The sequence below is a fragment of the Schistocerca gregaria genome, chromosome 2 (genome assembly GCF_023897955.1).
Source record: "Schistocerca gregaria isolate iqSchGreg1 chromosome 2, iqSchGreg1.2, whole genome shotgun sequence".
Taxonomy (NCBI): domain Eukaryota; kingdom Metazoa; phylum Arthropoda; class Insecta; order Orthoptera; family Acrididae; genus Schistocerca; species Schistocerca gregaria.
The window spans coordinates 366,731,282-366,749,784 of NC_064921.1; the positions used below are offsets into that span (position 1 = coordinate 366,731,282).

Genomic DNA, 18,503 nt, shown 5'->3' on the forward strand with positions numbered 1-18,503 from the left:
TTATACCTTGGAACGCTTTTCAAATTTCCGCTTCTGGAATGACAGCATTCATTTTATGTTTGCTGCAGCCTTTTTCGGAAACAACAAAAAATGCACTGAAAAAGTAAGTTTTTTCCTAAAGTAAATGACTGTTTCAAGGTTCGGCGTGGTCATGTACCTAGGAACAAATATTCTATTCAAATTTACAGATGTTACAATAGAGAAAATATTGCAAATATTGTGTTTAAAGTACAGTCTGTTTCATTATTGCTCTACTACATACCAATAACCAGCAATGAAATCAGATTAAGAAGTAGTATTATCCAATACCAGTTACAAGTTACAAACATTTCGAAAGAGATGGTATAGGCAAGTAAAAGAAATGAGAAATCGTTAGGACATTAAAGAAAGTCAGTTCATTGGCAAACATCATGTTTGCCGTGACAAAAACCCGCCTTCCATACAAGGCAGAAGATGGGGCACGCTTGGTGAAGCATGTCTAACCATCCACGCGTTATGCAACTAGTTTTAAAAATACAAAGAGCTTTACCCATCATAAAGCTCTGTAGCTAATGAATTAACAATATCCACCAAATATCTTTAACGTAATTATAAGTGGCAATCAAAGAGTTTCCGTTCCAAGGCCGCACAGTCCAGAATCGGTATGCCAATCAGGCAAAATCCGCGTGAGGTAGTTAACCCAATGACACACCAGATTGAAGATACCCCTTGGGTTCAAATGTTCAAATGTGTGTGAAATCTTATGGGACTTAACTGCTAAGGCCATCAGTCGCTATGCTTACACACTACTTAACCTAAATTATCCTAAGGACAAGCACACACACCCAAGCCCGAAGGAGGACTCGAACCTCCGCGGGACCAGCTGCACAGTCCATGACTGCAGCGCCTCAGACAGCTCGGCTAAACCCGCGCTACAACCCCTTTGGTAAATCTCCGTGTACCGCTGCGAGAAGACGTCCGTGACTTCCAGACGGACAGTCTCATCCGACAGGAATCGTCGATCTTTCAATACTTTTTTTAAGGGAGCGAAGGCGCGATACTATAGGGCTGGTGCTCGAGTGTCCCCCACTGAAGTTGTAATTTCTGCGGTACGACGTGTTGGCCGTGGAATGGCGCTAGCTGCGCAGCATTTGTGCACCGCCGCCGTCAGTGTCAGCCAGTTTGCCGTGGCATACGGAGCTCCATCGCAGTCTTTAACACTGGTAGCATGCCACGACAGCGTGGACGTGAACCGTATGTGCAGTTGACGGACTTTGATTGAGGGCGTATAGTGGGCATGCGGGAGGCCGGGTGGACGTACCGCCGAATTGCTCAACACGTGGGGCGTGAGGTCTCCACAGTACATCAATGTTGTCGCCAGTGGTCGGCGGAAGGTGCACGTGCCCGTCGACCTGGGACCGGACCGCAGCGACGCACGGATGCACGCCAAGACCGTAGGATCCTACGCAGTGCCGTAGGGGACCGCACCGCCACTTCCCAGCAAATTAGGGACACTGTTGCTCCTGGGGTATCGGCGAGGACCATTCGCAACCGTCTCCATGAAGCTGGGCTACGGTCCCGCACACCGTTCGGCCGTATTCCGCTCACGCCCCAACATCGTGCAGCCCGCCTCCAATGGTGTCGCGACAGGCGTGAATGGAGGGACGAATGGAGACGTGTCGTCTTCAGCGATGAGAGTCTTTTCTGCCTTGGTGCCAATGATGGTCGTATGCGTGTTTGGCGCCGTGCAGGTGAGCGCCACAATCAGGACTGCATACGACCGAGGCACACAGGGCCAACACCCGGCATCATGGTGTGGGGAGCGATCTCCTACACTGGCCGTACACCTCTGGTGATCGTCGAGGGGACACTGAATAGTGCACGGTACATCCAAACCGTCATCGAACCCATCGTTCTACCATTCCTAGACCGGCAAGGGAACTTGCTGTTCCAACAGGACAATGCACGTCCGCATGTATCCCGTGCCACCCAACGTGCTCTAGAAGGTGTAAGTCAACTACCCTGGCCAGCAAGATCTCCGGATCTGTCCCCCATTGCACATGTTTGGGACTGGATGAAGCGTCGTCTCACGCGGTCTGCACGTCCAGCACGAACGCTGGTCCAACTGAGGCGCCAGGTGGAAATGGCATGGCAAGCCGTTCCACAGGACTACATCCAGCATCTCTACGATCGTCTCCATGGGAGAATAGCAGCCTGCATTGCTGCGAAAGGTGGATATACACTGTACTAGTGCCGACATTGTGCGTGCTCTGTTGCCTGTGTCTATGTGCCTGTGGTTCTGTCAGTGTGATCATGTGATGTGTATGACCCCAGGAATGTGTCAATAAAGTTACCCCTTGCTGGGACAATGAATTCACGGTGTTCTTATTTCGATTTCCAGGAGTGTATAATAAGAAAATTGCACTTTCTTTCAAAAATTCGTATTCTCCAATTACGTGTCTTTTTTTTGCCTGGGATCTGAAAGGGATACTCAGGCACAAACTGAAATAGATATAGCTTCTGTCCCTTAGTCGTTTTGTATTTTATCTATTACTGCGGTCCATGAACTTGACGACTGTTTCAATCGGATAACTTACGATTAGTTCAGTAACTACACGTAGAGGGATGATCTTCATTTACTTGTCACTGTGAAGAAGCTATGTTAACGGACTTGTCACTCAGATCAAATTGTTTAAATATACTCTTATTCTAGAATCAAATTAGTTACAATTTATGAGATTTGATCGATTCATACTTGATCCTAGTGTATCCTCGTCTGTTGGTTCGGCTTTACGATTCAGTGTACTGACTGGCTTAACTTGTGATTCAGAAGATTAAGGCGGGACAGGAACCATAAATATTTCAGTTTTTGTAAAGCACGGGATGTCACTATCGACAACTTGATATATGAATATGGAGTTTTGAAAGAGTTCTGAAATCCAAATACGGAGTTTCGGCTTATAAAGCGGCAGAGGATCATGTTTCGAAAAAAAAAAAGAAAAATTGAAGTTTGTTCTTGTTGTCACAATTTATGATCGTCAAGGAAAGGAAACTCTTTCAATACATTAATAGTTTCCGCTATTCAGCTTTCACGATGGATTTTTTTTTTTTTTTTTTTTTTTTTACCACGGGAAGATACTCCATGAGATACCTGTTCGACAAGAGTATTCGCAGTTAATTCAAAAACTATAAACATAATCGTCTCATATGCCTTATGCCTGCAAAGTAAATGCAAGAGATCTTTTTCCAAAATGTTTTCAATCAAAACATATGCACCTCTAAAGGAGGTCGTAGTTCATGCCATTGTGACAGAGACTAATAATGTCCCAGAAGAGCCAATGAGTGTAAGTTTCATAGAAATATCCGTAAAATTAGCAGCATTGTACTAGTAGTGGATTATTCTTTTATTTTCAAATACATGAGTGTGTAAAATTTATCTTTTAAGTACATTAATAAGTTATTGTAGGATTTTATCATTTTCACATTCGTTTCATTCTCGACTGGTTGCTTACTCTCGCTCAGAAGTTCTCTTTCTTGAATAAATGATAATTGATTCCATACATGTACCTTGGGTGCTTTTTAGCTGCTGAATGATCAAAAGCTGGGTATCTATTTCGACTATAAATATCTTCAAAGCAATGGCGTGTGCTAATTCGTCAAGGCTTTGAAAAAAAATTTCGTTTCTTTTCACTTGTTAAGTTTTGACGATCTCCCAGCATATTTATGCAGTTGCTGCCGTTCTAATTTTAGTATGCAGTTTCTCAGCTCATGACTTGGAATTTATGTATGTTTGCAGGTGGGAAATTCAGCCGCCAAATAATTGTTAAAATTCATGGTGAAACCTTCAGCTGTCCTTTATTTTGCACAATTCGCTACTAACTGTCATTGACCGAAACTGGTAGCGAATTTTGCAAAATAAAGGACAGCTGAAGGTTTCACCATGAATTTTAAGGTGTGCTGGAAGTCGTCGTTAATTTTTCAAATTAATCTCCACTTTCCACGGCATAGCACTTTGGTGCGTAGTTAATTTACAAACTCGTATATTGTAGAAGGAAACTATTAATGTTGGTTTGGCAAGTGATAGTTTACTTCCATTTATTTCATGCTACTAACGCCTACGCAGGTACACATAATTTTCTGTAAACAAGCAGAAACCCAAAATATTGTACTTGTTACGACTGCAAGGTATCTTTGATACTAGATGGCGACTGGAGTTGCCTGTTCTGGGTCGTAAATGGGTTCCGTGATTCGTACGTCCACTCGGGTTGTACTGGGCTCTACCTTCGTAGCCTGAGGCCACTGGCCCGTCACGTCATCCGAATAATACGAGTATGAAGCGTTCTGAGAACACATTCGGGTAAGTAAGTGAACATTTATTTACAGTAGGTAATCAATGAACTTATCACGCAAAAGTAATACTTACGGTATTTGATATTTTTTCGGGAAATTTATCTAAATTCCATATAGCGCACCATCAGATAAAAAGGAATGACGAGCGAATAAAAAATGAAACGATCACCAGTGAACTTGTTTCCCGAAAATGAACGAGTTTTCCCACCTCTACTGCTTTCATTAGCGAAGTCTCCTGTAAAAGAGACCTTTCCTCTATATTCGAAATGATTTTATGTAATGACAGCATTTTGTGGGCAAATTAAAAACAATGTCTAATTAGAAGTCATTCTCTCAAATTAAATTCTATTTGTAGTAAGGCAAAGCGTAGTGCATTATGTCATCTGGCGTCTGTAGTTCGTTACCCACAGACCCCCGAAATTATTGAGTTCTACTTTCCTTAGAATTTAGGGAATTTCTGTTGGAAAACGATACTCTACGCTTTTCATTTCAACTGGAATATCGTGCAGTTTCGTACCTGCTTACGTTTTTCGGATCACTATACTTGTCCTAACGTGTTTTAATAAATATTACCTGACAGAATTTTAACATCTTATTCGGATCCGGTACGCTGAAGAGATGAACTTACTTTCCCCACAAATTATTTAATTTTATTCGAGACTAACCTTTATGAGTTCATCATTAAAAAATTTTCTCTCTTACTTAATTTCATCTTAATTATTTTTTCTGCTGCGTCTGCTTCCCCGTTCTACCTGCTGCTTATGTAAATAGTTCTATGCATACAAGCAAAACTTTCTCTTTGGCACTTCAATTTGGATCTGATTGTGTGCGAATTGTTGAATTAGTTACTCTCTCCTACATTTGAAATACGAGATTCATAAAACATAAAAGTTTGCTAGACGTTTAACTGATAAAACTATTTACTCGTCGGAATAATAATACTGTCCCACTCCTATGAAACGAATGTTTCATGGATGAATTTGGTTAAAAATTTGTGCGTTTTGTAATACTGTAAATCTTAAAGACTATAAGTACACACCAATATTGTACTCATCAAGACAAGCTACCACAGAAAGACCGTTGGCACCTATCACGACGGGGCATAAAAAATACTGCCTGGATGACGATCATGCACCTTGACTGTGAGCTTCTTGCGCAGGGACATTGACGTATTTTGCTGACTGCGTCTAGTGCTGCCGCTTAAATCAATGTATATTTCTGATCGCTTTCGACATCCTATATTTCCATGTATGATGTTTGGTTTCAATTTCTAATGCTCTGTATAGCACGTCTCACTGGTATGGTAGTATGTTGCCGCTATAGCCCAACATGAGCTGTTGCCACAATTTGTAACAACAAAGTTGGACATACTGAGAATGGCAGATTGGTATTAACCATTTTCCGTGCGAACAGTTTTGCTTTGGCGACTGCACACTATCCTCTAAATCACAGACTCTCCTCTACATCAAGTTAATCTCATTTCCCTAACCACATATTTCTTTAAAAAAGCAAAGCAGTTGAAAATAAACATTTAAGGACACTCTTGTCTTTTTCACGGGAAAGTTCACTGAAATTCAAAGAGATACACACCTATTATTAAAGGCAATAAAATTCGAAAGACAACGGACGTCACGCCATTAATAAATATTTAAATATTTGAAAGCAGAGATGAAGAAACTGGAGATATAATGATTATATAATATCCGAAACATAGAGAAACATCATCATCAGGGAGACTGGACGTGCCAGTTACGAATGGGTATCTGAGTGACAAACAGACTTTCGGAGAGAAATGCATTAACGGAATTATTCTTCTCAAATCACAAATAATGTCATTTCCATCCACCGTTACGCATATTTTACAACCAGATGACTCCTTAATACAAAAGCCATATGAGTAAATCGATATAATGTATGAAATAGGTATATAACTGATACATGTGGCGAAATGAAACACTATAGAAGATGTGAGAAAAGAAGTAATTATTGCAGAATATAGCGTGGATGAAAAAATGCAGAAGCATGACTTGGACGAGCTTCAAATCGTTACAGCGTACGGATTCATGAAAACTAGAAGATACGCTTCGGAAATATTTGGTACACTGCACTAAGTCATATTTATTCAAAGATTTAGAATTCAGAAATTAAATTGCAACTCTGACCCTGACGAGAATTTATATAAGGTCTGGAGCTTAATGAAGAAATAAGAGATCATACAAAGAAGGGGAAGCTCGACAAATTAAGAGAACACGAAACGAGCAGCAGTTCTTTGAGTCGGCGACTGCTTGTTGACGTTAACCCCAGCAGAATTACAGCAAAATTATAAATAATGCATTAGAAACCAGAGCACTCACAGCAGGTTGCTGATGGAGCTACATGATCGAGACTAGTTCTGTGACGTCGGTCGCTGCTGACTGATTTACTGTCGCTGGCAGCTTCAGAGAGCAGACAGCAGTACGTTTAGCACATCTAAATCTGCGAAAGCAGACGCATCTCAGGGAGTCAGTGATTCCTGAAATGTTAGGAATATCTGAGTTTGAAATCATCTTATTCATAGACATATTATACGCACAAAAAACTGTACTGTCTGTTAGGCAATGTTTACAGTGAGCGGAAACTGAGCAGTATCGGCCGATTCCTATCGATTCAGCTACGCAAAATATTCATCTTACTAAGAGTCTTCTTGGAAAGCACATATAATGCAGAAAAGACAGAGGCTACTTTAAAATCTTACGTTATCTAATTGTTCACAAAAAGTAAATAAATAAAACAGTGAGAAAAACTGTAAGAAAATTTAGGAGCTTCTGGTACAATACAGTTTGCACTTCTGTGAGAAACGCATCAGTGACGTTAGGTGGAATAATACATCGGAAAATGACAATACATTAGGAAGGCAGTCGGTAATCAGCAGTATGGTACAGAGTAGCACGTCTACAGTGAAGAGACAGGCTCGCAGTATGAATAGTAAACTTTATGAGATCAATGAATGTTGACTTTTTATACCTTTCTGAATTGTGGTACCTACAACTATTTTTTCATTGAGGTGTAACCGCAATAATGTTATTCTAGAAGGTAATATTACCTTAGCTCCTTTGAGCGTTGATTATACCGACCTATTAAAAAAAGAAAAAGGAATAATCAAGGAGACACTTGTGTTTAGGCACTAACTTCAAAGAAATGTCTCCGTCTCGAAATTGACAAAAGTATCGCAACTGCAGCAAAGAAATAACTGTAGTGTAAGTCCTTGTTTAAAACTCTACTGTTAACTTTTTGAACCATATTGGTAACCAGAAAGGAACACCAGAAGACCTGTTAAGTATGAGCTGTTTAGGATGATATTTGTTTTATCAGAGTATCTACCTAAATAATATAATTTATAAATCATAAATGAAATGACTGAATTTGCCTAAGACAGAAAAACCAAGTACAGAATCTACTCCATTTAACGAGAAATTTCTACATATTTGGCTTTATCTGTACGCATGTAATTTCATAGGGCAGAATAAAAAATACGGCACTACCGCGTTTGAGAATTAACGAAAGTAAGTCTAAACAATTATGAAATACATTTTGTTCGCAAAGGAAATATTTCTTTAATGTAAGAAGTTGATTAACGAAAAAATACATTTTATCCACAAAAAATCGTAAGGGAGGACCAAAAAAACAGCACGAATTAATTGTTTATAAACTACTTACAGTATGCCAATATCTTATCTATGACGACAAGAATGCAGATAACCGTAATAACGCTTGCTGATTATTAGCCTTATATTGTCTGAAATGTTTAAATATTTACTCCTGTGATTCTTAATGCTAATAAAAGGGTTATCACATGGCATGAACATTCAGAATTCAGTATTATTATCTACAACCATGCCATGTTGAATCTGATTTTTACATACGAAATACGGTGGCGTATTCTCCATTATAGATTCTTGTTTCTTAGTTTTAAGTTATTGACAGAATTTTTTTTTTTTTAGCTGTAAGTCCTCATAACTGCCTTAATTCAGACAACGTACATCTACATCTACATTTATACTCCGCAAACCACCCAACGGTGTGTGGCTGAGGACACTTCACGTGCCACTGTCATTACCTCACTTTCGTTTTCCAGTCGCGTATGGTTCGCATGGAAGAACGACTGCCGGAAAGCCTCCGTGCGCGCTCGAATCTCTCTAATTTTACATTCGTGATCTCCTCGGGAGGTATAAATAGAGGGAAGCAATATATTCGATACATCATCCAGAAACGCACCCTCTCGAAACCTGGACAGCAAGCTACACCGCGATGCAGAGCGCTTCTCTTGCAGAGTCTGCCACTTGAGTATGCTAAACATCTCCGTAACGCTATCATGCTTACCAAATAACTCTCTGACGAAACGCGCCGCTCTTCTTTGGATCTTCTCTCTCTCCTCCGTCAACCCGATCTGGTACCGATCCCACACTGATGGGCAATACTAAACTATAGGTCGAACGAGTGGTTTGTAAGCCACGTAATGTCTAAGTGCCTTGAATGTTCAAGAAAAAAGACAAAATTTTGTTAAATCAAACTTTCTGTGACGTACCACGTTCGTCACGTCCGTTGTTGCCAAATTTATTGAAGCTATAGGTTCTTCGGTGTGAACTATGATTTTGACACTGGCAGCCGATACAAAAATGAAGAGTTTTCCATCTGGTTTTTTTATACTTCGCAAGTACTTCATTCCAGCTTGCGATTTGGTCATATGATATATGTTAGGGTATAGGTTTGAGGGACGGTAGTGACATGAATCGGGTACGGTTTGGTGAAGAAAAACCTAAGTGAATGTAATTTAACGGTAATTTAAGCCTGAAACGTACTACAGGGAAATCATCCAATTTACCCTATTACTCAATAACTAAATTTTCATTATTATTTATTTATGAGTATTCTGATAAATCATCTTAATAACGTATGCGTTGTACATGAAACGACACCTCCTCATCTCAGTAGAGAACCGAACCACAAAATTTACGAACATCCACTTGAAATTATCTTAAAATGTTGCGTTCGCAGTACGTCAATGGTTTGTTACATATATTCCACTTAGTAAAGGAAACTTTTTCTCATTCTTTCCACTTCTCTATCAGCTAAATAAAGGTGTACTGAAGCTTACATAGTACTGCAGGAGCATAGCGAAAAATTCGAAATTGACGGAGAATCAGGCCTTGAGAGTCAATATCAACAAAACTATTCTCATAAGCCCTAGGCGAAGTTTACAGATTCCTAAATTAAGAAAACGAAAAACTGATACTTGTTAATGAAACATTTTAAATAATTCCCATTATGTCAATGAAATTATTCTGTTTACTGATAGTGCAAATAACCTGCAGCAACTACAGGTAGACATTAATACAACCGGTTTCCTGGTCATGAAAATCACTTACAAAATAGTGCCTAATCATATCTAAAAGAGAATTGCGTAAGGTAACAAAACGTCACAGACCCAGCTCCTATGTACTTGTATTAGGGAAAGTTTAAAACATCGACTGGATGAATAGTAAAAAATCGAACAGCGGAGAAAAAGTGACAAGAGTGGTTTTATAAAAGTTATTGATGCTTCAGAACTAATATTCAGACCGAGCTCCACTTTACCCAGGCTCTACAGTGATTTAGATTTAAAGAAAGTTCTTTAAGCTTCTCTCAGTGCCACTTATTTACACTCTACACGCCCTTGACTCATTTGATGTATTTCTATGTGTATCGGGATCTCTTAAATAAATTTTTGTACGTTCTCGTCCTGTGTAAAATGTGGTACATATAGTTATCTTAATTAGTCTCTTCTAATGTAATTCCCGCCCTTCTCTTAGATACCGATTCAGAATTTTTTCTGTTTTGGTTTTCGCTCTTTTCATGTTGCACCGCTTTGTCATGAGTCACAGAGACAGTTCTGGTCACTCCAGTTATCGGTAGAGGTTTAAGATCACAAAATTCTTAGCAAATTCTTCGTATTAAAAGATTTATCTTTCATTTACTTCAACGACATATAGTTTTCGTTATTAGATTACACAGATGTTTCTTGTCTTGCACTGTCTTTTTTGTAGTGTTGTCTCTGGACGTTGTTCCTGAAATTCACGCCATTGTTACACGATGATGAATGCTGAAGTACGAAACAGCAAAGCGCCGAATAGTATTTCCTGTTCAAGACTGATTACTATTTTGATAATGATGTCGGTGTTTATTGATGTGCGTAAGTTTTTCTATCGGTTTTATGATGTATATCATACCTTGCTCAGCAGTCTGTATTGATTTTCCATTTTATGCTTTTCCAGTCATTTACCCCTTTCCTTAAACCATGTTCCACCAACTTGCCCATATACCGCTTATGTTTTACGTACAATTCTCTCTTTGTTATTCTAACGATGTTCCCTTTTTAAACGGTTTTGTAAGCTATCGTTTGAACCTCCTTTTTTAATTTTTGCTGTTGTTTATGTTTTTATTGTCTCACAACGCCACGCGGTCTGAGCGCCTTGCACGGTTCGCGCGGCTCCCTTCGCCGGAGGTTGAGTCCACCCTCGAGCATGGGTGTGTGTGTTGTCTATAGCGTAAGTTATTTAAGTTAGATTAAGTGGGGTCCGATGACCTCAGAAATTTGGTCCCATACCACAAAAAAAAATTTCTCATATAAATTTGCTCGAATAAAATCACGAAAAACCGCTTCTGTCTATGACTCGTTTTGTCTCTGACATCTATAACAGTATCACAACGAAGTCCTTTTCATTATGTCACAAGATCACCTGACGACTGGTTCACACTTTCCGCTATATAGATCAGCGGTCCCTACGGCACAGACGGGTGTTTAATGCTTTTCGGGTGTTCCTGCCTAAAAATAACATGGCCCACTTTGTACGATAGCACATTTGAAATCTCTCTGAATGTAGCCAAGAGCCGTTCGAAGTCACTCATTTACCATAGTTTTCGTATTATTACCGAAGATATTTCTATAATACTGATGCACTGCGCCTTCAGTATGGTGTTCACCCGCTATTTTTGATCATGTCCTGCCTGTTGTCTACTAGGTACGTTAGTTGCCTTTTGTTGTGTCTGCCACGATTTCGACTTTCTGGTGACTGTTATTCACTTTTCTGCTACAATTATCGCAGTGTTATCGATCGATGCTTCTCAGTGCATTCCCAAGTAACTTCATATAATGAGTTTCCGAAGCAGTCATCACTTTTTGCCGATGAGAAAATTCCGCATACATACATATATCTGTTTCGAGCATTTTCATACTTATTCCTTTCAGTCTCTTAGACTTTATTGTATGTTACGCTTATAAATAAAATATAAATCCATTCCCGATTATCGCGTGTTACACTCTTGGTAGTAGGTTTTGTGTTTTTATTGATTTTATCATAATATATTGATTTTTAAGTGAGCATTGTAAATTACATGTTTGTTACCGTACACCGAAACTTTGGAAATAGGAATTTCATTCCAATTTTTTACATAATTACGACTACCTAACTTTATACATCCGGCCACTCGAATCAAAGGCATTTCGTAGTATCACTTTCCCGCCTTCTGTGCCATGTTTTCCTCCTTGCCAGGAGATGTAGCATTTTTCCTTGTGAAATAAACTCCTGCTTTTCGTCCATGTGCGTTCTCCAGTCACTGAAGCTTCCTAGCCTTAATAATTGTAGCTACATCTCTTTCATTCCATAGGTACTGTATGTCTCCTTCCTTTTCCTGTATTGCCCTTCTTCCTCTACAGTTCCAACAATTGCCCTAGTGACGTTATTTTCGAGTATTGTCAGTTAACCCACTATTTTCTTCTTCATTGTCCAAGCCCCTGACCCATGTAAGACCCTGACCATAGCTTTACACACTCTAGCACATTTTCTGCAAAGCGCACAGGAAACTCTCATGAGACTTTGTTACTATTAGAATCTCTTCGTTCGTATCGTTATTTCCGTTTATTCCTGTGCTCAGGTACTCACTTCAGCTTCGTACGGACCTCTGTCAAGGTATCTCTGTCCCATTCTCCTTTGTTTTTTAGTTTCATAGACTTCCTTAGTGTTGATTGATTACCAACTGCTCTTGCCTCGTCTACACGTGTTCCATCAGCCCATCTTATTCCCTCCCAACTTTTACCCACTAATACAACATTAACAGCAACACAAGCATTACTTCGTTCACACCAGTATTTTTATTTCTGAGCCGGCCGTTGTGACCGAGCGGTACTAGGCGCTTCTGCCCGGAACCGCGCTGCTGCTACGGCCGCAAGTTCTAATTCTGCCTCGGGCATGGATGTGTGTGATGTCCTTAGATTAGTTAGGTTTAAGTAGTTCTAAGTCTAGGAGACTGATGACCTCAAATGTTAAGTCCAATAGTGCTTAGAGCCACTTTTATTTCTGAAGGTTTATTTCCTTCCAGATTAAACAGAATTGGTACTATACAATCTACGTGCTTCACTCCATTTTCTACTACAACATGGTATGACTCTTCTTCTTCACCCTCACTACATATTTACTATTAATATCCACTTTTTAACTAGGACGAAGAGTTTTTCCGGCATTCCCGCCCGAGCAATTATTTCCTTCAAACTGTCTCTCATCATGCCATCATACGCTTTTGGAAAATCTACACACAAGAGATTCTGAATTTACATTTCTTCTCTATGACTTGTTTCAGGGTAAACATGTGAACTGTTGTTGGCGAACACTTACAGAGTCCAGTTTGACGTTGCCCAAGGTTTCACAGTCTCTCATTGGGCACCTCTACAGCTGACAGATACTGGAATCCTCACCAGGTATGGTTACGAGTCGGAAAAATAAAATAAAAATTACATGTTGCAATGTTCGCATAATGTCAACTATTCTAGACTACGTAGTTCTTTTGCTTTTCATTTTAAAGAGCGGTTACCTATGAATAAGGTCGGCTTGAGTTTTGAAATGCGGACAGGGTGGAAGCTATCACAGGCAGAAATTTTTTTTGACGTCGATCGCCAGCTGATAGCGGTAACATCAACATCCACTCCATATTTCAGATCTTAAGATGGTCAGTCCTTACAATAAGAAATGCACAGTGTAGACTGTGCTCTGTACTTGATACTATAAAACAAGATAGGTGTTTTCTCTTTGTGAATTGCCGAAATGGCGTTCTATTGAAAGACTTGCCTCAGGCCATTGAGCTACACGAAACTATTGTTACTATGCTGCTTGTGACTAACTGTAACGAAGACGCAAATATAACGTACAAAAACATCCTGCCAGTCGCTGTTATGAATAGGGGAAGGCTTCGGCTTTATCATAATACGATATGGCTACACCGTCAGAATTGCAGACGTGTCTCAAAATAAGGGAATGTTCTTATTCTTCAATTTGGAATTTGTTGCAAATAGTATGTGTACGCTGGTCTGAATTTTGTTGCACATTGAAACTGTGTGGAAGTGAGACCCGTACTGCATCCAGACAACAAGGGTGCTTATATTTAAGCAGTCCAATAAATTCATCCTTTCTCCGAGGTACATGAGTTGGCAGCATTGTACAAATGGCTTTTTGGAGTTTAGAAGTTCGTGACACAAGAAACAGACGGCTCCAAACTGGAGTGGTTCCTGAGTGTACAATGGTAACTCCAGTGGAAGAGCATGGGCTACTGAAGGTAGGCGCTGGAATTCAAAAACGATACACAACGAGAAAGTCACAAAAGTTTATAACACTTGAAGATACTCAGTTAACGGCTCCTTCCAGCCGAAATATGATGTCTTGTAGCAACAGCAAAAATACATCATATATCAATCATGACCAAAGTCTCTAGTCCCTGCGGGTGTGCTCATTTGAAGCAGTAATCTTCTCTACGTAACAATATGAAACTTGTGAACCGAGAAAGAAATCGTCGAACAAAGAATTAAATTCTGGAAAGACTAGTTATAGAGGAAACAGAAAGCAGCAGCTGCAATGTACTGAGTCAGAAGTAACCGCAAGTGTCAAAGACTCTGCTGTTCAAGGTGCTTTTTCGACGTGGTTAAAGACCACGTGTCTTCTGTCATCTGAGTATCAAAGCATTCGTTAACAAGTAAAATCCGATACTGAAACACTTGGAATGACACCAATGTCGTGTTTGTCAAGACAGTAGTCTTAGTAAAGTGAGGTTGGTAAAAACATCTCATGTTTCCTATCTGGCAATATTATAATTCATTGCCATGTAGACTTCAAGTTCGGTTGAGACACTGTGCTGTCTGACATAGATGAGAAGAGGGGGGGGGGGGGGGAAGGTTTTGTTTAAGAGAGCACTTAGGCGTCTTTCTGCAGGTATTTAGGGTGACTAGAGAAATTTATATCATATTTGAATCCTGATCTTCCTAATTACGAGTGCAGTATCTTAGTTACTGCAAGAGCTCTCCCGATAACAAAACAGTACACGAAAGATTTAAAGTAAATTATTTAAAATAACGTCAACTAGTATCCTGAATTAAGTTTTCCATTCGTTTGTGTCTACTGTATATTTCAATAACTCATAATAAGTTTCAACCTATGTTCTTGATCATCAAACATTCCTTATTTCTAATTATTGGATTTTTGTAGTAGATTTCAGACTCAAAAAATAGTGGAGAATTTCTTAAAGTTGTCAAGATACAGGAGGTTTCTGCCTTTAGCCAAGTGTCATAAATGACATACGTTAATCAGTATGAGGAGGGTAGTAGTAAAAGTACTTGTACCGTATTCCAAAGGAATGGACTTCATATCTTCAGCTAGTCATTCTGATTACAGTTTCCATACTTTCCAATTGTTTCGTTCAACAAGACCAGAAGCAATTTCTTTCTCCATCTTTTTTTCGAGAACGCCCATGGGACACTAAACTTCTCAGTCAACCTTGCACTCTCAGTCAGCAGTTCTCTTGCCAAACCAGATGATACTCGAAGCGACAGTGTGACAGGTAAGAATAAAGGGAACACTGATATCAATGATTCATGCTTCAAATCAAATGCGTGCGCAGTGAAATTCCCTACCATTCATAAACGTGGCCTAAACACAACCACAAATAATGAATGTGTAAAAAAAACTCAATTTTCTTTTATTTTTATCAAGTAATGAACGTTTCCGCATTACTCTTGTGTGACAGCACCAAGGATCATGTCGGGTGAGCCAATAAGGAATACGTCGATCAACATCGCAGTTGCAACAGTTACGATGATTAGGTTATACAAGTATTGAGCATGGGCAAACGCCATCAGTACCGTTGTTAACAGCACCACATGTCGGATAATACCTTTAAATTATCGGGGCAGAGAGACTGGAAGCTATCTCGGTTTCTGGCAACAATATATGTCGTTATTGCTATGAGACTCTTATTTGTGGTCTACATGAACTACGGTTTTTTTAGACTTCTGAATCTACTATAACACAGCTTTTGCGAGTGACATCTTTCACTACACTGTATCCAATTATCACTGTTTTCATCCTATCATCACTGTTTTCCTTCCTACGTGTTTTAATTGTAGTGATTTACTCTCGTTCCTAGGTTTATTATTGGAGCATTTGTTTTGATGCTTCCTACGTTCACCTTATGGTGTATAATTGGGTGTGCAGCTATTCAATGAACAACTTTGTAAGAGATTACGCAACTAATCCGTTTACAGCTTGAATTTTTGGACGTCGTACATTTTCTCTCGCCTTATGAAGTGAAAAATTGTGAGTAAAAACGTGTTCCTATTTTCTCGCCATTGTACACTATGCATTAACAATATGTTATAATAATATTTTTTGTTTTCCATGCAGGCTATCAGCTGACGATGCACATGTTGTGGTATGAAACCGGTTGCGTTGCCGCATAAAATAACCTCTTAATGCGGCCTCAAAGAATTTGCACAATATTTTTTTTTAATTTAAATGTCTATCACATGTTTTTTAGATTTTTTGGGAATTTCTGTACAGTAACAATGTATAATACAAGCTATGGTTCCTCTAACAACGAAAGAGTGTGTAATATTTATCAAGCAGATTATACATAATATAAGGGATAACTGAGTACAGCATTTGTCGTTAAGAAAATATTACTAGATGCGTTAGAACAGCTGCTATTGCGTGATACACTGGTTACAGGAGAAGATTCTGTATTCTTTTATAGCAGTAGTGTCTAGCAGTAGCGTCTAGCGAAAGAATTCGTCACGTATTCAGTACGTGACATTCCGAGTGACTATAGACGTTGAAACCATTACCATACGATGCTTGCGGAGCGTGTCGGAAGTATTAAAACGCTCTCCACATCGATGTGGTTGTTATTTTTTCATTTAATTCGCTTTGTTTCATATAGTGGCATTGTTACAGCTTAATTGTTGTGTGGACTATGTTACCGTACATTTCTGGATACTTTTCTCCCGAGTGGGGCAGACAAAAGCGTAACAGTGTCCGGCGCGGTCGTCGGCGTCGCCGGTAACTAAGCAACGCGGCCAGCTGCGAAGCGGTGCGCGGGCGGCGTATCTGTGCGAGTGCGTTGTTTACCTGTTGTGGTAGGTAGGCGTCGTTGCTGGCGAGCCCGGCGACGGTGACGAGGTAGGAGGCGCAGGTGCCGGCGCTGAGCACGGCGCAGAAGCGCAGCCGCAGCGGCAGCGTCACGAACAGCAGGTAGTCGAGCAGCAGCGCCCAGCCGAGCGCGTCGCGCGGCGTCACGTCGCGCCGCTGCAGGAAGAGAGCCACCAGCAGCTGCACCGTGGCCAGGTGCCAGGCGACGTGCGGCGCCGCCCACCACGCGGCCGACACCCAGCGGCCGGCGCGCCCGCCGCCCCCGCCGCCCTCCGCCGAGTCGGTGCCCAGGTTGTAGTAGCAGACGGACAGCAGCAGCACGTTGACGCCCAGGAAGCCGAGCGCCAGCCAGCGCAGCAGCTTGTCCTGCTGCCCCGTCGTCACGACGGCCACGTACACGTCGAACAGCGTGGCGGCGTACAGGAAGCACAGCAGGCCGGAGCGCTTCTGGCGCGTGCTATACGACTGATAGAGGCGCTCCAGCGTGGGGTCGGCGAACGCGCGCTGCAGCCACCAGGGCCGGCCGCAGCAGCGCAGCCGCGCCGACGCCGACGTCGACGCCGCCCCCGCCGCCTCCTCGGCGTCCTTGTCGCCGCCGGCCGGCTTCTCCGCGCCGGGCCCGTCGCCCGGGGCCGCCGCCGCCGCCGCCACCGCCACCGCCGCCGTGTCCTCCATGGTGGGCGCCGCTGCTGGAACTGGCGGCCCACCGGTGGCGCGGCAGGCTCGGCGCCGGCAATCAATACGGCGCCTGTGCCGTGTGGCCCGGCCGGCTGCTGGCTGCTGCGCGACCGCCGACGCCGGAATAAATAGCCCGCGCTTCAGCGCGCATGCGCCGTCCCAGGTACGGGGCGAGACGGCGCGCCGCCGGAGCCGCAAAGGAAAGCCCCTGGGCCGGCTGCTTCTCCACCTGCCACTGTTTACTGCTGTCGTTCTCCGAATACGAGGCCTGTCGAGCAGTTGCACGAAATATCTTCTACTACTATATCTACGATTGCTGAAGATTAGAGGGGTAGATCACATAACTAATGAGGAGCTATTGATTAGAATTGGGGAGAAGAGGAGTTTGTGGCACAACTTGACAAGAAGAAGGGACCGGTTGGTAGGACATGTTCTGAGGTATCAACGGATCAGAAATTTAGCATTGGAGGGCAACGTGGAGGGTAAAATTCGTAGAGGGAGACCAAGAGATGAATACGCTAAGAAGATTCAGAAGGATGTAGGTTGCAGTAGGTACTGGGAGATGAAGAAGCTTGCACAGGATAGAGTAGCATGGAGACCTGCATCAAACCAGTCTCAAGACTGAAGACAACAACAACAACACTATATCTACAGGGTGAAAAGTATTTAAACCGACAAACTCTGGGAGGTTATACGAGACATCAAAACAAATATTTTTCCTTAAAGTCATTTTTTCCTGTCAGGAGTATTCAAACCGGTAGAGCAGATTTCTCTGGTGGCAAATTAATTAAACCAACAAACACTTTCCCATTTTTTATGACCAAGACATAACAACTAGGTAGCAGATACGGCCCAATTAAACAGTCCCCAACAACACCGACCTACATATTAACGAAGAACCGTATTTGATGAGTGCTAGTAACTGCAGCATGTGGCTTATCCTCACTCCAAACATGCGAATTGTGCATGTTGAAGACTCCATCACCCCCGAACGTTGCTTCATCGGTAAACAAC

The 18,503-nt window shown here is 41.5% G+C and overlaps 1 protein-coding gene across 1 annotated transcript in view; it reads right to left on the reverse strand.

Annotated features, from left to right (window-relative positions):
* Positions 1-17,486, reverse strand: part of LOC126335781 (adenylate cyclase type 3) — an 861,859-nt gene extending 844,373 nt beyond the window's left edge. Inside the window, exons 1-3 of the mRNA XM_049999243.1 lie at positions 17,424-17,486; positions 17,088-17,315; positions 16,791-16,967 (exon numbers count right to left, since the gene is read on the reverse strand). Of these exons, the coding sequence (XP_049855200.1) occupies positions 16,791-16,967; positions 17,088-17,315; positions 17,424-17,486 (468 nt within the window). The remainder of the gene's footprint in view (positions 1-16,790; positions 16,968-17,087; positions 17,316-17,423) is intronic.
* Positions 17,487-18,503: the final 1,017 nt, after the last annotated feature.